The sequence below is a fragment of the Barbatula barbatula genome (genome assembly GCF_947034865.1).
Source record: "Barbatula barbatula genome assembly, chromosome: 17".
Taxonomy (NCBI): Eukaryota; Metazoa; Chordata; class Actinopteri; order Cypriniformes; family Nemacheilidae; genus Barbatula; species Barbatula barbatula.
The window spans coordinates 13,380,842-13,403,982 of record NC_136780.1 but is presented as its reverse complement, the minus strand read 5'-3'; the positions used below and the strand labels follow the sequence as shown (position 1 = coordinate 13,403,982).

Here is a 23,141-nt window from a genome sequence, read left to right as displayed (position 1 = left end):
TCTGATTTGTATACCTTGTATGGCCTTCATTTACTTTTTCTATCGCTAATCCGACCTCCGTATTGTCTATATTTAAAAACATTTATTCAAGTGCTGTGCATTTGCTCTGTAAACATCCATTATAAGAGTTTTTCTAAACACATTTACTATGGAAAAGTTCATTTTCAATCCTTTAAAACGTTCTCTAATCAGATGAAGTAACTATAGGCCTACATATAGACGCCTTTTCTGTTAGTAAACATTACAACACGTTTTCTTTGTGGGCGGAGCTTAGGTGGAGGCAGAAAGATCCACCTGACCGCATTACTGATGCAAGGTAGCACGTTTTGTTTGCTTGCTTTTTGACATTGACTAGAGAACAAATCTTATTAAATTTAACATGTAAGGTCACTCTCTGTATGGGACCGCGATTGTTTTTGAAAAAGTTAACTTTAACGCAAGGAAACTGGCTGACTCAATGGATCCAATGACGAACTGACAGGACTACCTCCAGTTAAGTGGCCTGACTTCTGCAGTACACCTACCAGACAGAGAAACCAAGCGTGTATAGTATATAGAGAGCATCTATCCGTGCGTGTACTAACAGTGGCAAACGTTAGCAAATGCATTCACTTAAACACATACCTGACACATAACATGAGCCTTCTCACTGTTCCCTCTCCCTTTATACTTATACACTTGTGACAACTAAAGAAAAGACAGTTTCCTTTATGTTTAGTGTCTGGCTGATAGTTAACTACTAGTTGTATGACTAATAAAGTTAGCTAGCATATCCTATTCGTCCAAAAGTTAACACTACATGAAAAATAACCTTTTCTGTTTCTGATTTGGGCATACGTGAGATATTTTTAGAAACAAATCATAATCCACACCAACAAAAGACAGTTGTTTTTAATCCTAAGTGTTATGAAGGGAAACATGAGCATTTTTGATGATTGTTTCTGTTCAATCCGCTTGTTTTACTTTCAAAGCTGCCAGGTAGGCATTTGTGTTAAAATAACAAATTGGAGACTGTATTCTGTCAATTATGTCACTGTTTTGTTTTTCTTGTTTGATTAGGAAATATATAGGTCGGTCTTGCTGTGTTTAAAACTGCCATAGTATTATGCAGAGTCGTTCAGGAAAATCCCCTGGTTCTTTCCCTTTCGATTTCTTCATATCTCTAACAAAACAAGTAATGGTAGATATCTAAACAATAATAGCAGCAGAGTATGATCCTTCCAAGATGGCGGCGACACGCAACAGAGCCTGACGTCAGTTTCACATTCTCTGTACAATAAATATCCTTCATATTTCCCTTTCATGCTTCTCACTCTGAAGAAGTGCTCATTTTATTCTTCATGTTATTTTACTGTGTGGTTAAACATTAGTACCTTTCATTCATTAAATTAACATGAAATGGGCAACAAAATCCCACGAAAATCATCTGTGACCAACAAGACAAAATGGCCACTAACCCACACAAATCGGAAAAAAACATCACTCCTGTTCCTTCGTTTATTAAAAGCAGACAGTCCATTCAAATACTGCCACAGCAAAGCCAGTTCATGCTAAACAGCTTGAAAATAACGGAACGTAAGCATTATTTCATAGGTATTTCAAAGACCACCAATATTACCTATCGAAAGCACCTCAATGGAATAATAAACGCTGTTGTTGTTTTTACAATCAACTGAAAAATAAAGGAAATGAACAATTGAACACAGAAATCATGACAACTATTTAAGGCTGTTCTGGTCCTGAGGATATCTTACATACTGTTTCTCATCCAAGAGGCACACTCTAGGTCACACAAAGGTCCCAGTGCTCGACAGAAGGAACGGCCAGTGAGCTCTTTTTCTGTATACTGTAAGGCCAGCAGCATTGACTTTTTCATTCAAACAGAGGGGCCATGTCAACATTATGGGACTGTAAACTTTGTCTGATCTGAGGACGGCTGATCTGAGTCTTGATGAAGAAGATCAGTTAAGGAAAATGTCTATGAGGTATGGCAGTAGAGATCCTCTTCAACGGAGTTCATTTAGTCCCAGGGTTGCTATGAAAAAGGCAAATGCGCAGTTCTCCACTGCCAAGCGTCTTATGGATGAACATGGATTCGTCTTAGACAAAAACCCATCCCTGGGTGTGAATCCCTAATGAACCGCATGTCATTTTATGCAACCTTGAACATCCGATGGAAACCGCACGGTAAATGTCTGTCAATATATCCCTCCATTTATCCAAAAACGACTCAATAACTTTTACTCCATTGTCTCAGCAGCTTTGGTGTCAGTAATTGAAACTGAGATAGCAAATTCCCTCTTGAAAAAGCTAGAGGAAACATCAAGTTGATCCACTTGTGGTGCATGTACTGTTATCTCCGCTGTGGAGTTGTTCTGTCATAATAAAGTCCTCACCGTACAGAATGCTACTGCCATGAGCGATGGTAGTGCTTTCCTCTCCGTTGCAAATCCAATTGCATGTGCAACTGTGAAAATACAGTAAAATCAAACAAATATCACTCAAACATTAAAATGAAAAGACTTCACGTGGATATAGAAACATCAGAAATATTTTTTAAAAACACACGCACAACACAAGGGTCGTAAGTTCAAACCTGCTATCCTAGGAATGATGATCTGTCGACTGCTGCTCCCATCTCCTCCCTCACTCACTGGTTTAATCTGGATGATGTAATCCTCATCCATAGGCAAAAAGAGCTCTAGAGATGTGCTGTTAGTCTCCACCACGCTGGGCAGAATCTGTCTGCTCTGTTTGTACATGACCTTCAAAAACAGCTTGTGAACTCGATCAATGTGTAAAAGAAGGATTTACAACATACTAATGACGTACTGAGTATTAATATGCATGCTGTATAATATAAAGGGTTTCAAAGCAACAATATAAACAAACGTTACTGCGCATGCAATCCACGGCCCCGGTTGAAGACCCATGGTCTATAGTATGAGTCAAACAGGCTTAGTAATGTTAGCATGTTCATACCTTATATCCCATAACTTCAGATTCATTCTCCAGTGCCTGGACTCTGTCCCATTTGAGTATGAGTTTGGAGTCTGTGGTATTCCACATGACCTTCGCTGGGGACTGGCTCGGTGCTAGAGCACAAGAAAATAAACAGAATTATTTTGAAAATTGGATGTAATGCTAAAAATGATGCAAAAACTCTTTATGTAATAAAAAATAAGAAAATAGTATCAAAACCTCACATGAATATGGCTGTGTTCATAGAGAAGTGATGATAGGGCTGTAAGCACATAAAACTGCATTACAACGTCACACTTACGGGGTCTTTTAGTAGTGACGTTGACCTCAGCACTGTCAGGCCCAACACCAGCACTGTTGTAGGCTCTTAGTTTGATGTAATATGTGCTGCTGGGGTCCAGTCCACGAATAACAGCTGATGTCTTGTTTCCCACAGTCCTCATCACACTGGCTGTGTCCGGTTTGTCTTTTGCGCTCCAGTACCTCAGCTGAAATTCACAGTCAACTACTGCCATCAGCCAGAAGTTTCGCAACATTTAACACCTTGAAAATGTTCATTGTTGATTTCCATTTTGTTTAGCTCCACCCACCGAGATATATCATTGGTTCAAAATGCTCAAATCTTTGAAAGTTATTATTGCGTTAACGGATTACTTAATTAACGCCGGCATTTTATCGTGCATTAACGCAGAGTTTTTAAGTATTCTTTCATTTTGAAAGTCCGCTACTCACTGGCACTGAAATTTTATTGTGCTTTTGTTCATATAGCAGTACTTTTAAAATAAAAGTGTACAATACACTACTTTTGAATTCATCATTGAATGTTACGCTTAACAATGCGAATAATCGGGATTAATCACAAAAAAAGTCATGCGATTAATCGCGATTCAAAAATGTATCGTTGACCAGCACTACTTGGAACACTGTTTCCTCACCTCATAACCCATTATGCGTGTCCTGGTGGTGCTCCAAGGTAGAGGCTTCCAGCTGACCTCTACTTCTGAGGCTGACAGGCTCTTGACGCGGACTCGACTGGGGGCGCGACTCGGCTCTGTGGTCAAAATAATCATTGCTGTAATGTATGATTTTTATGCAAAGATCCATGACTGATGCACTTGCAGAAGCTCAATTTTCTTAGATTAAACACATGAACATGATGTAGCTTTCATAGTCTATATGACTATACTTAAAGGGACAGTTCACCAAAAAATGTATTCTGTCATAATTGAATAACCTTCATAAAACCTGCACATGACTCTTTCTTCTGTGGAACACAAAAGAAGATATTTTGAGAAACGTCTTTGTGGTTTTTGTGTCCATACAATAGAAGTTAAAAATATCTTCTTTTGAAATCCATACATTCTTTTCTGAGTGTTTTCTTTTACCCTCCTCTGCTGAGTATATAGTAGTCACGGGTCCAAAAGGACCTTCTCCTCTGTTGTTATACACTCCCACTTTCACTTGAAACGGAGAGAATGGAGGAATGCTCTCGTTTTTGAAGATATATCTAGATGCATCAGGGGAGGTCACGGCCGCCTGCATCCAGTTCTGACCACCAAGAGGACGAAAAGCCACAACATAGCCGAACCCGGGACCACACTGCAGCTCTTCAGGAACTGGCTGAGGAGGCCCACACATACAAGAGAAAGATAGTGAGCGAGAGATCATGTCACAACAGTGTTTCACAGACAGCATAAGCTCAATTTAAAAACAGACTTTGGAATATTCCTTTCACGGTGCTTGAGCATACGTGGGTGCTAAAATCCATAAACATTTGCTTTGCCTGACTGAAGAGTGAGTGCCATTTTTAAGGGCCCTTGAAATTACAGGCTAACCGAGTTGACACCATGATGGTTCTCTTTTTGATACAGGCTGGTGAATTTAAATGTGTAAGGAGCTTGTCGCGTTACCTCCCATGTGATGACAAGCTCAGAGCGACTGCCGCCTCCTCCGCTAACCCTGGCCGGGGTCGTCCTTGGCACTGCAGTGTTACAAAAATATTTTTTTACAAGACACTGCAGGAAAGGCCGACGTGGGTAAAAGATTCAACATATGTTTTAGTACTCACATGAATCTTTGGTCTTTATTTTTTGTGAGGCTTTGCTGGGCTCCCCGGTGCCTTTAGAGTTGGTGGCCAGCACTCTGAACTCATATTCTACCCATGGACTCAACTCCACAACACAAGCCGTAAGCTGATCTCCTCCCAGAGTCTCCGGCACTGAGATAGACACACACAGAGATGACAATCTCAAAGTATTTTGAGAATCCTCAAAAAGCAAAGAATGATCCATGTAAAATAAAACGTGAAAGACTCGTAACTCTTCCTTATGCTTGACTATCGGCATATTATAGCCCCATTTACACTGGAAGATCTAAAATGAATAATGAACAAAATTATGAAGAAATGGTGAGTTTACACAAGACCAACATGAGACAGTTTTCGATCTTGATCGTTTATGTACTTGCACAATAGCTGATAATAACTTTTGTTGATTTCAAAATTATATATGTTGAATCTGTGATCTCAATTTTTCTCTACCCAAAGGCCACGTTTACAGTAAGTAAACAGCTGAGGACAGGGCCGGATAGGGACTCATTTTCAGCCCTGGAGTTTCATGCCTTAGACCGGCCCACTTTAGTTTGCGACTGACTATATTTAAATAATGATAATTAAAACCTAAGTCTGCAATAGCGCACTGTTCTCTACAGCCTTGAATTCATTGTCATTCAGTGAAAATACAGTAGCCTAAGTTTTGCTTCACAGTGAAGATTTATGAGAACAGTAAATAGCCGGACAGTATCAGAATCTATTTTCTTTAAGAATTAGTGTTCATAAATATCCAAACATTGAAATAAGGAAAAAAATATAAATGACAAAAGATTAAAATAAAATGTATTGCACTGTCTAATGACACTATAATTTATTTTAATGAAACGTCTGCTTTACAACTTCAAATATTTTTTACAAATATGAGAACATTAATTAAATAATAAAACTATTTGACTGTTATCTGACTTTTTTTCACAATGATTTCTAATGATTGTTTCATCTCTTTTTCCTCTGCATAAGTGTAGCTTCAAGGAAACATGGACAACCCTAAAACATTAATTAACGCGGGCTTCGAACCGACGTCGGTCCGAATGTGGGACGGGTGCTTCCAACAATGAGCTACCTTGCACCTATTGAGACGTTGTTTGCACACAACTTTGTTTTGCACGGCCGCCAGCATCTTGCAATAGTCCTATTCCTAAATACCTTAACGTTAGCTTACCGGCCGTCTCCTCGTCTTCATTTGTTTTGAGAAAAAATGTGGTCGGCTTAGAACATTTGGCCGCGTCAGTTTCCAGAGCTTTCTTGCTTTTTATTCTGGACTTTTCAGCGCCGCCTTTGCGCTTTCTGTCATCCATTTTTTTTTCTGACGGTTTTTTATTTTGAGCAACTTGCAGTGGCGCTGTCGGGGGCGGGGCCAGGGAGTCAAAAGATAATCACGTCATCATTAACCTGCAGGCTGCGCTCTGAGTTGGGCTGCGAATAAATATGAAATAAAAAAGAGTGGGGCTGCGATAAAATAATAAATAAAAAGATTAGGGCTGCTGTGAGTGAAAGCAGCCTAGGGAAAGCCACATTTCAACCGTGCCATGACAATACCGGCCCTCGCGGCCAAAAAAACTGACAGGCCCACCGGGAATTCTCCCGGTGCTCCCGATTACCCAATCCGGGGCTGGCTGAGGATTACAGCAGAGTCAACTTTTGTGAAATAAAACAAAATAAAGAAAGATAAAAGCACCAAAACTGGTGTAAAATAGACACTATGTACAAATAGACTTTCTGATTAAAAAAGATACACAAGTAGACTTTCTAATAGATAGATAAAACATATAGATACGATATGTGACCCTGGACCACAAAACCAGTCAAAAGTAGCAGGGGAACATTTGTATTAATAGCAAAAATACATTGTATGGGTCAAAATGATCTGTTTTTCTTTTATGCCAAAACACATTCGTATATATTAAGTAAAGATCATGTTTCGTGAAGAAATGTTGTGAATTTCCTACAGTAAATATGTAAAAACTTTGTTTTTTCACCAAATTTGCTAACAAAAATGGAGGCAAACACTCCTACAAACTTCACTTGCTGCTGGCCGGACTTTGGAAATTATTACAGCGGTAAGCCAATAGAGAGCATTAAAACAAACCTGTTTCTTCGTAGCAACAGCCAGCTACAACACCTCTGATGGACATCTTCAAAGGCCATATTCTCAATATTAAACTTTTTTTGGACACTCGATTTAAGATTTTCAAATAGTTGTTTAAAATTGTGCTTTAGAATGCTTCTCTTGCTATAACACTTGTGTATTAAATAAAAAAAAATAGATTTACAACTAGTGCTGAACCGGGTACGCCACTAGCGTCCGTGAAAAGGGACTCTTGACTTGCATTGATTTTGTGTCCATGCAATAGAATTCAATGGGGATCAGTGGTTTACCAACTTTTTAAAAATATCGTGTTTTGCTTGAGAAATAAAATCACACAGGTTTAAAATGACAATAGGGTGAGTAAATTATCCTTCTGATGTCCTTCTGAAACCTTGTATCTCAATACATCATTATTATTAGTCACCATTTATGTTGTCACTGAGTTTGGCAAATATCTAACCCATAGAAAGTATTAAAAAGTGTTTGTTAACTTTGACATCACTGTATGTGTTTTTTCCATTTCCTGAAAAACCGCAAATTTGGACATCGACCATTTCGGAAGGACATCGATGTTATGTTAGTGACTATCTAGTTCACTTGCTACTATGTGGCACAAAAGTTCAACTTTTTCCTCCAGTTATTAGATACACCTCAGAAGTCTCTACAGTATCAACATTGTGTCTTTACCGTATTGTTTCCTGACCGACTGAAAACCAGAAAGTTGTGTAACACCCAGATAGTCAGAGTTCAGGGTTTGCGCAGGTGTTTTCCATTCTGTATGCAGCACTGAATGGACAGATGGATTGTGGACATTATGTCTGAACAATCTGAACCTCTAAATAGATTTGTTCATGAAAAATCACCACGCTTAAAGCAATGCAAAAATACTGAAAAGAATTTACAGGCCTTGTGCCAAGTTAATCTAACTTCAATAATGACTATAGAACACACTCACAGAGCGTTATGAAAGCAGAGCATTTTCATTCCAGACAACCATTCTTGCACACCTGTTTTGGCAGCCTGCCACCCGAGAGAGAAGGGACTTCTGGTCTGGGTGTTGTAGGCAAAAACAGGACTGTTGTTATCAGGGCCTGGACGCCACGATACAAAGGTTGTTGATTCTGTGACCTCATCAACTCGGATGTCCAATGGTGGGCCAGGGGGACCTGTGACGAAGCGGTTGTGTAAAGTTTTGTACAGTTTTGTAAACTTAATTTGTATGTTTCGTTCAGGATTACCTCGTACAACCACATCTGTCGCTATGGACGCGCTGTCCACTTTAGTCTGTACCGCACAAGTGTATCTCCCAGCATGCCTCAGCTGAATGTTACGAATCATGATGTCACCAGCAGACGTCTGTGAGCACATACAACAGTAAAAATTATATACTGTAAAAAAGAGACATATTATGCAATATATTATAATGCACTGCATTATTAGAAATCGAGAAACAACATGATCCTTTGAACATCATTAAATGCAACAATCTAATGTTTTAAATGCAAGTCTTTAGGGAGCTATACATACCCCACCGACTTTTTCAAAGTATCCCCCGTGGCTTCCAAAATTGATCAGCTGCTCATTGAAGAACCATGTGAATCTCACTTCAAGGGAGGGGTCACGAGTCACCTGGCATGGAATGACAACACTCTCTCCCACTGTAACGTCCAGCTGGGTGGCTTTAGAAATGATGATTGTTGGCTCTGAAATAGCAATAGATAAAACACTTGTATACATACAGTATGTGTATCATACTAGTTCTCTGTGCATTGGTACACAAAACAGCAGTTGTACAGTAAACAAGTGCATTATGGTGAGGCTGTTAGACACAGCCATAGGCGTAATTTGCGGGTGGGACAGGCGGGACATAGTGTTGTAGTCGAGACCAAGACAAGACCGAGACCAGAGGGTGTCAAGAAACAAGACAAGACCAAGACCAAGGCAGGCACTCCCAAAATGCATTCAAAAGATCCACAACACACTAAAAAGTGATAATAAAATAATAAAATAAGTAACTTGGGCGATTTATTGTGCAGAAATGTATGTGTAGGATGTTTTATGTTCCATTATTTTATCACCCAACTACTGCAACATAAAGTCCAACAACTTAACATAAAAAACGATAAATACCCAAATTTAAGTCTGCCACCTTCAACAAAACAAAACATTCAGTGACTTAATCCGTTTTGTTGCTTTTTTTTATCTGTGTGTTGCTCAGAGATGCACAAGTGTTCACATGTGTTCTAGACAAGACCATCACCATCAAAAAATAGACGTGAAACCAGTCTCGAGTACAACAACAGTCCCCACCACTTTTTGACACAGTCAATTTTGTTCCCTACACCTTTAGGAAGAAATTAAAAGTACAAAGTGTGTATTTACTGTGCAAATAGCCCGCCCTGTAAGCAGAGGCTATTTATACTAACTCCGCCCACCAATTTCAGACTGGAATAGACAAAATGTAAGAAAGGCACATGCAATCTGACATCTCCAGTGGCGTAGAGCAATGGAGCTTGTGTTATTGACCTCATGTCGTTGTGGGTTATTTTGCTGAACTTTTCCCCATCACATCAGATTTAATGAAATGATGGAAGTATTTGAAAATGGCTATTCAAGTCATTCATGTACCAAACACTTAATTTGCACTTCGGTGCTACATTCGTCCTTTTTTTTCTTGATATGCAGTTGCTATCATATTTTGCAAGATTCATTACATTTTGAGACTGGATAGAAAACGTGTCTCCAATAAATGGAAAAGTCACCACTTTGTAGTTGCATGAGTACATAACTAAATGTAGAAGGTTCCTTATATATTTGTGCCCTATATGGCAAAGCCCAGTGAAAATAAGATTGAATTTTTCCATCCGTTTATCCTGTATACTTGAATGTTTGCCCTTGATTAGCAGGGGGTTCCCTAACGTTTTAATCCGGGACCCACCGACAGGTAATCTGTGTCAGACACACCATTTTTTTAACATGGGAAAACACACATTCGCTTCAGTAGTTTTTATTTTATCACGAATGCATACGGTTAATTACGAACTGCAGCAACCATCCTTACATACAATAAAGCACAACATGCTTTGAATAATCTATGGATGAGAACATGATATAGTTTAAAAACAAATGGAAGCAGATCTGATATGTGAAAAAGTGAATTTATAAGAGTTTGACGGAGTCAAAATCATTTGTCATGCGTCTTTCGCACCACACCACTGTGTTTTTCACGCTTCTGAGGCCCACGAATATTCCCAACAAGTAATTACAGAAACAATTTATGAAAGTATTGTTTTTGTCGTCTTTGTTCCCACCGCTTTTCAAAACAAAGTTACGCCACTGGACACAGCTGGTAGCCGGAGATGAGACAGGAGTACATGATACTGTAAGTGAACTTGGCAAACTCAGTACAGCACTACTACCGCTAGATGTCACTATGATGCTATTTTTATATCATAAGGTCTCACTAAACGCACCACCAGAAAACTCATAGATTGGAGATTTTGTGTGACATACAGAGTTGTGTCATGCATCCAACATGCAGTGAAATGAAATCTAGTCAACTAAAAATATTTAAATAGAAGATCAAACTAAATTCAACACAAAATGTCATGTGTCCTTCAAGTTAGTTTGTCATGGGTGCTCTTAAGATCTTTGACTGATTTATTCTCATAAAGTATACAATTTAAGTATTTTGAACTTGAAGACACTTCAAAGTTTTGTACCAAGCTTAAATGTGCGATCATACTTAAAAAACAGCATTGTAAACATTTAAGTGTGAGATGGTAAAAATTCAATGGTTTTCTTGTTTGTTCAGCGAAAAATATATATTTTTATCCTCACCTTACATTTGTACAAATTTAAATGTAAACGTCATTGATGGTCTGGAAAAACCATAAATATATCATAAACTCACCTAAAGGATTATTAGGAACACCATACCAATACTGTGTTTGACCCACTTTCGCCTTCAGAACTGCCTTAATTCTACGTGGCATTGATTCAACAAGGTGCTGAAAGCTTTCTTTAGAAATGTTGGCCCATATTGATAGGATAGCATCTTGCAGTTGATGGAGATTTGTGGGATGCACATCCAGGGCACGAAGCTCCCGTTCCACCACATCCCAAAGATGCTCTATTGGGTTGAGATCTGGTGACTGTGGGGGCCATTTTAGTACAGTGAACTCATTGTCATGTTCAAGACACCAATTTGAAATGATTCAAGCTTTGTGACATGGTGCATTATCCTGCTGGAAGTAGCCATCAGAGGATGGGTACATGGTGGTCATAAAGGGATGGACATGGTCAGAAACAATGGTCAGCTAGGCCGTGGCATTTAAACGATGCCCAATTGGCACTTAGTGGCCTAAAGTGTGCCAAAAAAACATCTCCCACACCATCACACCACCAGCCTGCACAGTGGTAACAAGGCATGATGGATTCATGTTCTCATTCTGTTTATGCCAAATTCTGACTCTACCATCTGAATGTCTCAACAGAAATCTAGACTCATCAGACCCGGCAACATTTTCCAGTCTTCAAATGTCCAATTTTGGGCAGACAAGGTTGTGCGTGTTGTGGCTTCACAAATGCTTTGCTGCATACCTCGGTTGTAACAAGTGTATATTTCAGTCAAAGTTGCTCTTCTATCAGCTTGAATCAGTCGGCCCATTCTCCTCTGACCTCTAGCATCAACGAGGCATTTTCGCCCACAGGGCTGCCACATACTGGATGTTTTTCCCTTTTCACACCATTCTTTGTAAACCCTAGAAATGGTTGTGCGTGAAAATCCCAGTAACGGAGTAGATTGTGAAATACTCAGACCGGCCCGTCTGGCACCAACAACCATGCCACGCTCAAAACTGCTAAAATCACCTTTCTTTCCCATTCTGACATTCAGTTTGGAGTTCAGGAGATTGTCTTGACCAGGACCACACCCCTAAATGCTTGAAGCAACTGCTCTGTGATTGGTTGATTAGATAATTGCATTAATGAGAAATTGAACAGGTGTTCCTAATAATCCTTTGGGTGAGTGTATATATCAGTACACACATACAATAAAAGTTGAAAATTGTTATTGTAAAAAGTCTTCAAATAAATAAATAATAGAAACTCATGGCTTTAAATGATAATATTTCATTTTTATGCTCTACTGTTATAATAACAGTCTTTTAAGAAATTGCTTCGTGCATTTTAACTGCATATAATTCTGAAATGCAAACAGACCTGTAGAATTAAAATACGTAAGAATTAAATAAGACGTAAGGATGAAATGAATGTGTTAAAAAATGATTAATTCAGATTTTCCTAATTCATAAATAAAAATGCAAATGTCAAGTAACCAACAAATTTCTGGATACCAATAAAATCGAAAGACTTATTTATTTTGCTTTGATATTAAGCGGATGCATTTAAAGGATGTCAGCGTGCAGGCCGTCATTACAAATGAATCAACCAGCTGTTTCAGCTTTAATTGACAAAGGTTAAATCATTTATATCAGTTATCTTTGAAATCCCATATGCTGAATTATTCACGTTTTGTTGCAGACTGAGAATGCCTCTTAAACTCCACCGACACAGGAATCTTGCTGCGATTTTATTACAACTTTTTGCAAATTAACATGTCAAGTGAGTGTTTTTATGATTCGGGCTTTCATGTGAAAATAAGAACGAGAGTTTCTATAGAAACTAACTTCAAAAACAAGAGGGATAACTGAACGGTGGTTTCAATAGAATGCCAGTATTGTTCTTGTCGCCTGTCAAACGGGTGAAGCTTCCACCGGCTGGCAAAAAAAAAGCCTTTTGGATGGATTCAACCCTTAATGAAACACAGCACTGTTATTCCCACACATATCATGCATCTCTAATGCTAGTCAAATAAATCAATTCTCCATTAACCACAAGCACAGTTCCTCTAGTGTGTGTGGAGATACAAGCTTTACTCGTATGGACTATATAGACAATATACTATTGCAATGTAATTAACGCTGTGATTGTTGTGTTCGAGTGATTTACTCATAGTTATCATCATAAGCAAACCCAAACCTTTTTGTAAATCACTCACTGCATAAAACCTGTTCCATTAATGAACTTTAGTATTGCATGATTGTGGTGAGGAAGGCGGGACGAGAGCCGTGACGCGGGGCCGGTGGCGTGAGTGATAAGTGCAATCAGCTGTGCGCGCACCGGTCCCGCATCTTGTCACGGAGGAGATTGGGAGCTTAAATGGATGTTCGGCAGGACTGTTGACGAGAGAGGACCGGGCCCGAAACTGTGTTTAGTTTGTGTATGTTTTATGGCCGGCAGTCTACCGCGAGGTGGCTGCCGGTTTGTTCAGTGTTTATTGTTTATTTAATTAAAGTTTTAAAGTTTAAATGTTCGCCGGTTCCCGCCTCCTTCCTTCCCTTCTTACGAACTTTATTACATTGGTGCCGAAACCCGGGAGGAAGGAGGGGCATGCTGTCGAAGAGCCCTCGCTGCCGAGGGGCATCGTGGTGCGGAGGAGTTCGGGCAGGACGTCCGCCGGGACGTCCGCCGGCGGCTGCCCAAGGCGGTGGTGCTGGAGCAAGAAAAATCGTCTGGGACGGAGAGCCCGCTAACGTGCTCCTGGGCCGAGGTGGGATGGCGGCCTTAAGGAGGGAGCGGAGGGGTCGTCGCCGTTGGCCGTGGGCCGGAATCCTGTGTCCAACAACCATGAGGGTGAGGAACAGGAAACGGGGGACCCGCTGCTGGCTGCCCTCACGCCGAGGGCCATCGCCAACCGCCAGGAGGCGAAGGAGGATCGGGCCGTCCCCCCGACGTCCAGCACCACCGCATTGCACCGCGAGGAAGAGCCTCTCGGCTGGGCTGAGGACCGAGTGACAGCGTGTCAGGGAACCGGACAATTTTTTTTCTTTTCCTCTCTCCCCTCTCTCGTCCCTGTCGCTCCGGGGGCTCCCGTCTCCGTTCTTTCGTCTCGCCGGTGCATACCCCCAGGCGCTGCCGACTCCGAGACTGGCTCCCCAGGGGGGGGAGTAGGTACAGTCTCGGGGGTGCCCCCCGGCCTGTAAGGGGTGATGGGGGTATGTGGTGAGGAAGGCGGGACGAGAGCCGTGACGCGGGGCCGGTGGCGTGAGTGATAAGTGCAATCAGCTGTGCGCGCACCGGTCCCGCATCTTGTCACGGAGGAGATTGGGAGCTTAAATGGATGTTCGGCAGGACTGTTGACGAGAGAGGACCGGGCCCGAAACTGTGTTTAGTTTGTGTATGTTTTATGGCCGGCAGTCTACCGCGAGGTGGCTGCCGGTTTGTTCAGTGTTTATTGTTTATTTAATTAAAGTTTTAAAGTTTAAATGTTCGCCGGTTCCCGCCTCCTTCCTTCCCTTCTTACGAACTTTATTACAATGATAAATAAACTTGATTGGTTATATTAGACTGTTCTATTGTCACACCGGCACATACATTTAACAAAAGAAATATATACTTTTCTCTAAATGGCAAACTTGTCTTTGATACTGAAGTATCCCAGCATACCTTTCACTACTAGTGTGCCAGCACTGCTTGCCACTCCAAACTGGTTTCTCGCCACACACGTGTATAGACCTGCGTCTAGTTTGGTGATGTTGGATATCCGGAGACTGCCATTATCCAGCACAGAGACCCTAGACAACAAAGGGAAGTGATGAAAGCAGTGCAATTACATACATCCATATAAAAGAGCCCAACTCAGATATTATTTGACACGTGGATCAATATACTTCAGTCTGATCATAGAAGTCAATATGCAATGCGGTGCTTGCTACGCGACTCGTGTTTTTGCTCCTAATGTTTGTTAGCATTGAGAAAATGACACATATTTTATGGTTTACAAACTTGTTTACAGTTAAGGTCTGTTTTCATCCAAAGTGAAGTATTGTATTTACGGTAACTATTTACAAACTGTAGGTGAAAATATAGGATCTGTCCATTCAAAGGAGTCTTCAATGGTTATTGCTCCTTTGTAACTATCATCCGCATGACACATCAAACTGCTGATTTATCCTTCACATCACTGTGCTCAGATAAAATTCAAAACACTGCATTTGGCTTCACGGTGATGTGCATGGCAATCTTTGTCCTCTCTCCCGTGACACCAGAGGCCACAAGTATCAGAGGACTAGTTTCACTAAACCATAAAGCCACCGTGTTCTGGGTCTCAATACCATTACAGTACAATTCACATCCAATATTGAAAATGTAAAGAAAGCAGTTCTCATAAAGCACACAGATGCTCCAGACGGTGTTCCAGACGGTTCTCATCTTTTGTTTAACTAAGGGTTTATCATAGGGCCACATGCCAACAAACCAACTCAAGTAACCGTGACATGCAAAATACAAGTTACGCTTTATCAACATAACCTGTGGCATCCTGCCAAATACCATACGAAATTATTTTGACTACGTTTGAACAAACAATTGACTTATAATGTACAATGTACATCTATTGTAACGGAACCCCACAGACGAGAGCAGACAAATATCTAACTAAGGTATGCATTTATTAAAGGGCGACGCGACAGGGCGTTCACATACAGCATTTGATCACAATGTTGTCACTTGTCTTCACGTTCCACCATATTCCACTTCCGAAATAACATTTTATAATAACTAATAAAACCTACACGTTCATTATCTCAGATCCCAGTAAAAAGTGAAAATGAGTTCTCAGTCGCTTTAATTTGGATTGTGCAGGGTGATGAAAATAATGCAGGAGCTCAAGATCTGCTTCCTTTACACCGTGACCTTTCGCCGTATGCAGTCTTCATAAGCACTTCAAGAAGAGAAAAAAAGCTTTCTCAGATCATCATGGCAAACAGACCAAATCATTTTTATGGACATGCCGATGTTTAGCTAGTAGAGTTTTTAGAAATGGATGTGTGCTGTGCTCACAGAAGGCGTGGTTATTCCATCAAGCAGATACGTGGTACAGTCTGTTTTTAGCTAAACATACAGCGAGAGAGAAAAAGCGACACATTCAGTACTGCTGGAATTAGGCATAGATTGTCAATGTGAATACTAAAGCTGTGCAAGCCATGAGCTTAGTGGCTTTAAAGGAGCCATTCTTTTGCTGTTTGCGGAAAAAATGAATCAATAAGAGACCAAAATACTGCATGCAAAAAAAGCTTAACATTTGTAGCCCGAAATTGCATTGGACTAGGACTGAAAGGACGTATCTGTAGAGGAGCTGGCTGTTAATTGACTCAACCTCAAGCCATCCAATATGTATGTGACAGGTAGAACAGTCACAATGTATACCTGGAAATGTGGTCCAAGGTCTTTCATAAAATGCAAGTACACAGGTTCATGTCTTTAAAAGTTAAAAGTACAGACAGTGGCAACATAAAAGTAATCCCTGCGGCATCTTTGGATCTATTAACGTCTTATTTATGCGGATCGATCGATCCTTGCCAGAAACGGAAAGTTATTTACAACATTATTCCCATTCATGTTTTCCAAAACTAATAAGGGCTGAGCACTTGATGTTTAGAGTCTGGAGAGAGATGGACAATTTGACCTCATAATATAGCAGTTTTGGTGACACTTTGCTAACGGAGTAATATACAGTAGGAACACATTATTTCTCCCGATCTCGAATGAGCTTTCGTATTGTGTCCCTCTACCGCAGTGAATGTCAAGCGCGCAAAAGCCATACGCGCCCTGTCAGCCGCCTCGTGATCAGCTCTACAAATCTCTCCGCAACGAGCGCATTTCCGGTCCAAAATCTATTGGTCCGTTTAACAGCCGCATTTCTTTATTGGCTACAAAAAGGCCTGTCAAATATTTGAATATTAGTTCAAATTGTACTCAGTAACAAGTGCGATGTTGAAAGCAGCGTTACTGAGTAGTAGTTGTTTTTTGTTACTTCCCCCCTTGCCCGAAAGCCATCTTTTAAAACTCTGTCACTGTAAAAGATACAGGCACTTGATTTGAAATTAAAATATACGTCCAGCCAAGCATTTTGAACTCGTATGTTTAACGTGCAAACACAATAAAGCTTATACTGTAGTCATATTTTCATAGCACAGTTTTCAGGTGCTAGATTATACACACGTAACAAGCAATCTTAGGCATGAAGAAATGAAAGCAACATTCTCTATTCACTATACCCACCTTATTATTAGAAAAAGCTATTCTTTGCCTCTCTCTCTCTCTCTGTCAGGAGTGCAACAGTGTTTAATGAGAGACCCTGTCCTTCTTCCTAGCCAGAGCTGGAAACTGTGGGTGGATGTTAGCACAAGGCTGATAGACAGTGATGGCTACTAATGATTTTCTCTATGCTCACCGCTTCAGTCTTTCTTTCTGCCATAGTGCTTAAATCCCCAATAGATTCATATGTGTATGCTTAGAGAAATGTCTGATCGGTGGGCTGCATTTGTCTAAACCTTTTTAAAAGCTTCTGATCTGGAGGCATTAATAATCTCTGAGAGGAGGTTTAGAAGGTTTTCACTGGTTCTGTCCTGTCAATGTTATATGTGACCCTGGACCACAATCACAAGGATTCATTTTTATTTGAGATTATCACCTGAAAGCCGAATAATAAACTCTCCATTGATGTATGTATGGTTTGTTAGGATAGGATCATATTTGGTCGAGATATAACAAATGGAAAATCATGAATCTGAGGGTGCAAAAAACAAAATATTGAGAAAATCACCTTTAAAGTTGTTCATCAGCCCATCGATGCTCTCTATTGGCTTACCGCTGCAATGATGTTGAGGAAAGTAGATGAACCCGAAAGCTGATATTTTAAACTTTACACAGATACCAAACTTCTGTGGGTAATTCACAAAGAGCGTTCAGCAGCGAATGCAGTTTGTAAAATGACTTTCTTACTTAAGAAAATAAGTCTTGTTTTTAGTAAAAAAAATTGAAATCTCAGTAAATCTGTGCTTAAAACAAGCAAAAACAAATCTGCCAATGAGGTAAGAATAAGGTAAACCTTAATTCAAGATAATGTTTCTTACCCCATTGGCAGATTTTTTTTCTTGTTTTAAGCACAAATTCACTGAACAAGATTTATTTTCTTAGGTCATTTTGCTCAACAAGAAAATGCATCTAGATTCAATAATTTGTAGACAATTTAACTGAAAAACAAGAAAATAAGACTAAGTAAGAAAGTCATTTTTTGTAAATTTGCTGCATCCACCTGCAAACGTTTGTGCTGAATTAAGCTTGAAGATAGAAATCCAAATATGAAAAAAAAAATCTCAGTAAATCCTCATTTTCACGATTATTCTTAAATCGGATGCTACTGGTGTTTATGGTAGAGGTCATTTTATAAAAAATGTATTTGCTAAAAGTGGGTCAATGGATGTAATGGATATTTTTGAGTCAGAAACAGTGTTTGGACAAGTGTTTAATTACTATTGCTATGAAATAGCATTTTCCTTGTTTTACATTAGTTGAACAGAAAGTGAACACAGAAAGTGCACCGGCCTACCCCTATATGAAAGTAGCTATATTTTATTATTTGAGAAGAATCTACAAACCTTTTCGTTCAGCCAAAAGAATCACGTGGGGTCCTCTGAATCTGTCTTATTTAGCATCATATTTACATTACTTTGTTCGTAGGAAAGGTATTGAATATTAAATTTTCCCATAGTGTCTTAATATATTTTTACTTTTTATTAGCCTGCCGTTTTACAAGTTTGAGATACCAAAACATTAAATATAAGAGTTTGGTTCCAAAATAAGATGGCTGCGTTTTTTTAAGTTTTTCATAGAAATCTTGTTTTTTATTATGTTACCATGTTTTTCTTGTGTTTTATTGTGTAAGTTAGCTGAAATGCACAATAAAAAACATAATATTTAAAATAGAATTATTTCATTTTGGAACCAAACTCTTCATATATTATTAGAAAACACTAAAAATGTATTTAAACTAAATATGGTTTATAGAATAAAATGGCACATGTCATATTATGGCCTATCAAGTTATGTTAAAAGGAATAATGCCACTGGACACAAACATATGCATGTCACTGACCCCCAGTAAAGCGTATTCACCAATAAAATGTATTGGTTATTATAGTTTTTTTTATAAAAGCTTTATCTGCCTGTCACAATGTAAATCACAAATAACTCCTTTATCCTACTCGTATACCAGTCATTAGAACAAACAAATCAGAGTTATAAAACATGTACACGATAAAAGTTGCTATGCTGAAGATCAAAAGTTTAAGTTCAAAGTTATAAAACTTGAAACTCGGTAATCAGCGGTTGATTGTTTGCACAAGTTTATTATCGTAATTTTTTTTTCTGAAATGTTTTTATCCATCAACTAAATGCAAACGTAGCGAATGTTCTATTGAGTTTTTTATATGAATAATTAAGCCTCGCCAGCCCTCTGACATCAAACATATTGTTGCGTCACTTTGAAGAACAGCTTGTCAGCAGACAAAGGGAGAGATTGGACGGAGAATATACCTGTGGCTCTCTCGCAGAGCTTCTTTGCCTTTCCTCCAGGAGATCATGCCATGCGGGGACATGCGGGGTCTGCACTCAATCAAAACATCCCCGCCCTGCCGAGCCAATGTCTGTGCCTTCACCAGGCTGTCGGAGAAATCGGGAGCCACTGCTGAGGTGAAGAAAATATTGTTTTAAAATAATGAAATGGATGGAACAATAGCTTGAAAGATACGATAACTCACGATTAATCACATCCAGAATAAAAGTTTGTATTTACATGATATATGTCTGTGCATTGTGCATATTCATTTTGTATTTATATACATGTATACATATTTTGGAAATATTGACATGTATTATTTTATTTTTACCAATAATTTAAATGATACATACATGTTTATAATTCTATATTTTCCTTAACATATATGAATTTATGTGAATGTTTTTATAATAACAAAACGAATGTGCAAAGTATACAGACATTTTATAAATATATGTAAACACATCTTTTATTTTAGATGCGATAAATCACGATGAATCGTTTGGTAGCCCAATAAATCCATTTTAAACCCCGGCATTAAAGAATGTTGGTAACCAAACAATACTGACTTTTATTGACTTCTATTTCGTGAACACAAACCCACTGATACATTTCTCAAAATATCTTCTTTTGTGCTCCACCAAAGAAAGAGCCAGATAAAGGTTTTGAATGACATGAGGGTGAATAAATGATGACACTTTTTATTTGATTAACTTTGAAAGTGACTGAGTGCAGCTGTGACACATCAGAGGGGAACTGGCCCTCCCGACTGAGACTGGTTTCCCCCGAGGACTTTTTCTCCATTTATTTATCATTTGAGTTTGGGTTCCTCGCCGTGTAGGCTTGCTCACCGGGAGACTGCTGATATTAGATTAGCTTAAAGGTCCGCTAAATTCTGTTAACATCTCTTTATTATAATGATCTTGCTTGTTCTATAAACAACATGCACTGTTCTGTGTTTTACCTTTTCTGTGTTTATCTTATTTTCTCTTATTTTCTGTAAAGATGCTTTGGAACAATGCACATTGTGAAAAGCGCTATATAAATTACATTGAATTGGGCGAACTATCCTTTTAAGATTTGTACATTTTGTTTATTTTTACCCCCCCAAAAATACAGATCATTTATAGGCCAGTGCTGCCTGGTTTTACATTTTGTATCTAATCCTACGAAATCCATTAATGTTTGTTGTTTAAGGGTCTGAATACTTTTTGCTTTGATGGTTTTTGGAAACACGTGAAAGGTATTTTCTTCCACACAGCCTGTCAAATTGCTTTATCTCCATCTCGCTCTCATTTTCACTAAATCTCATCGTCTGCTCACTTTCCACCGGCAGATGAGGAGGTAAAGTTTTTTAATGCGATATACTCACTTAAGAGCGTGCTCAAAGCTCCACGCTATCCCCCCACGCCGCTAAGTCAAACCGAGTCAAGCCAGCCAGCACAAACATAAAGGAACTGAAGTGCAAAGACTGTCTACCTCACATCTTCCCCAGGCAGCAATTTCAGCATACTAGACTTTCCCGCCTGTTTGGCATCCGTCTGCACTCAGCGCTGACAGCATCAAAGCAGCCATTATGCTGACAAATGACAAGAAGGGGAAACGGAGCATCCCCGCTTGTCTGATGCACGATGAAATGGCCTCGAACATCAGCTCCTTTAATCTTCGCCGCAGACATGGGTTTGATCATTGATCTGTCAAAAGTTATCCTGCTCCCCGAGATTTTGGGTCAACTGTTTTTAAATCCAGCGCAAAATGCCGTGGTAAGACTAATGTGGGTTTTAGCAAAAATGTCACTGGAATGAGAAACAAAACTGTGCGCTGCTGAACCAACAAAAACGACTTAGAATTCATGTCATTTGTCGTCTTCATACAAGTCATGCGCAATTCCATTTTATGACACTTGAGGGATGGGACATAATGTATTTTGTACGTATCTTTTCTAATTTTATCCGAATTTTGAAAATTTTTGACACTTGCTTGGATGCCAACTGTCAGAAAAAGTATTTCCAGCTGCTACCTGAAGATCTTCAAAGGTAGCTGGACAAACACCCACTGTGAAGATCTTTATTTCCCTTTCAAAATAAAAGTTAGCTGACATCTGCTTACAGTACATTTAATATATACAATTACAGCTACCGCATCCTAAAGAGATTTTTCATTATAAAAAACAATAACTGATTTTCTGTTTATTTGTAACAAAACAAATGTGCAGCTTTGAGTTAAGACATACATTTTTTGGCCTTTTTAGGGTTCAGTAGCTGTAATTTTTTATGTTCAATTGCACAAAAAACCTGTATTAAAACTGTCTCTTTACCTTACTTGGTTTACAACAATGAGCTTATGATAAGACACAACAGATTAGTCTTTGCATATAAAAACGTATCCGACCAACTACATACTGTGAGATCTGTTCGGCGACTGTCTTTATGGCATTCTTTCAAAGCAGATGCTTTCTTGGGCAAGCAACTATTAACTTAGTGAGCATGAAATCACTTACCGATGACTCTGAGTTCAGCGTTGGCAAACACTCGGCCGTGCCGGTTCTCAGCAATACACTGATACATCCCTGCATCTGACAGAGTCAGACTGTTGATGGACAACGCACCGTTCACCACCTGGATCCGGTCCTGGAAACATAACAACCACCACACAAGAATGCAATTGTGACATAAAAAACAAACCAGACTTCTGATTTTAATGTTTAGCATTTATCAGAGGAGTGATGCCTGCTCGCTCTGTCTGTATTGCCCATGAGTCATTTTATAATGATTTTGTCTATATTTTTTCACAGTACGTGCATGTCAATGTGTTCAAGTGGTTCTCCTCCACTTCCTGTCCACATATGAGGGCCCCTTCTTTGAATTTGGAAAAACACTTTTATTTGATTCATCTGTTTAGTTTTGAGACTCAAGGAATGTTTTTTATCGGAGTTAAAGCGCATTTCTTATCTGATAAAAAGAATATATGGATTACTTAAGCGCGTATATCTTTTAGGTGCATTTTTTGAATTGATGCCCACATTGGCGTTTCCATCAAACGTTTTATGCGATATCCTTTCATATAATATAATATAATAAAATGGAATAAGATGTAAAGATGGCTACTGTCACATAAAGGTTTGTAGGTGTCTACAACAAAACATGTGCAACAAAACCCACACTAGCCGTGGAGAGCCGCTGATGGGCGGCTTGTAATTTTTCACCCTGGCAAAACATTTACTCGTAAAGCTCGGTTACGCTGCTATTGTGCTCACTCGAGTGCGAACAATATGAACGGTGCATTCAGGTTGAATGAGCAGAGATTTAAATTGCTCAGATATCCACACTTACGCTCTGCGTGTTGGCACATCAGAGTTCTCCGCCCATGTGACCCGCTCTGACAAGGAGTGTGGTATAATCTAACCGATATCACACAGAGACAACTTCGTACAGCATGTGTGCTCTGTTGACAGGGGCAAGACAGAGAAGATCAGCACAGCCTCTGGCAGCGGAGAC

At 39.4% G+C, this 23,141-nt stretch overlaps 1 protein-coding gene across 1 annotated transcript in view; it reads right to left on the bottom strand.

Annotated features, from left to right (window-relative positions):
- Nucleotides 1-1,480: 1,480 nt before the first annotated feature.
- cntn3a.1 (contactin 3a, tandem duplicate 1) overlaps nt 1,481-23,141 on the bottom strand; it is a 60,650-nt gene continuing 38,989 nt past the window's right edge. Inside the window, exons 10-23 of the mRNA XM_079479108.1 lie at nt 22,145-22,274; nt 19,623-19,773; nt 14,691-14,818; nt 8,709-8,884; nt 8,420-8,537; nt 8,189-8,347; nt 5,051-5,200; nt 4,893-4,963; nt 4,368-4,602; nt 3,918-4,033; nt 3,284-3,470; nt 2,983-3,095; nt 2,597-2,765; nt 1,481-2,467 (exon numbers count right to left, since the gene is read on the bottom strand). Of these exons, the coding sequence (XP_079335234.1) occupies nt 2,379-2,467; nt 2,597-2,765; nt 2,983-3,095; nt 3,284-3,470; nt 3,918-4,033; nt 4,368-4,602; nt 4,893-4,963; nt 5,051-5,200; nt 8,189-8,347; nt 8,420-8,537; nt 8,709-8,884; nt 14,691-14,818; nt 19,623-19,773; nt 22,145-22,274 (1,992 nt within the window). The 3' untranslated portion in view covers nt 1,481-2,378. The remainder of the gene's footprint in view (nt 2,468-2,596; nt 2,766-2,982; nt 3,096-3,283; nt 3,471-3,917; nt 4,034-4,367; nt 4,603-4,892; nt 4,964-5,050; nt 5,201-8,188; nt 8,348-8,419; nt 8,538-8,708; nt 8,885-14,690; nt 14,819-19,622; nt 19,774-22,144; nt 22,275-23,141) is intronic.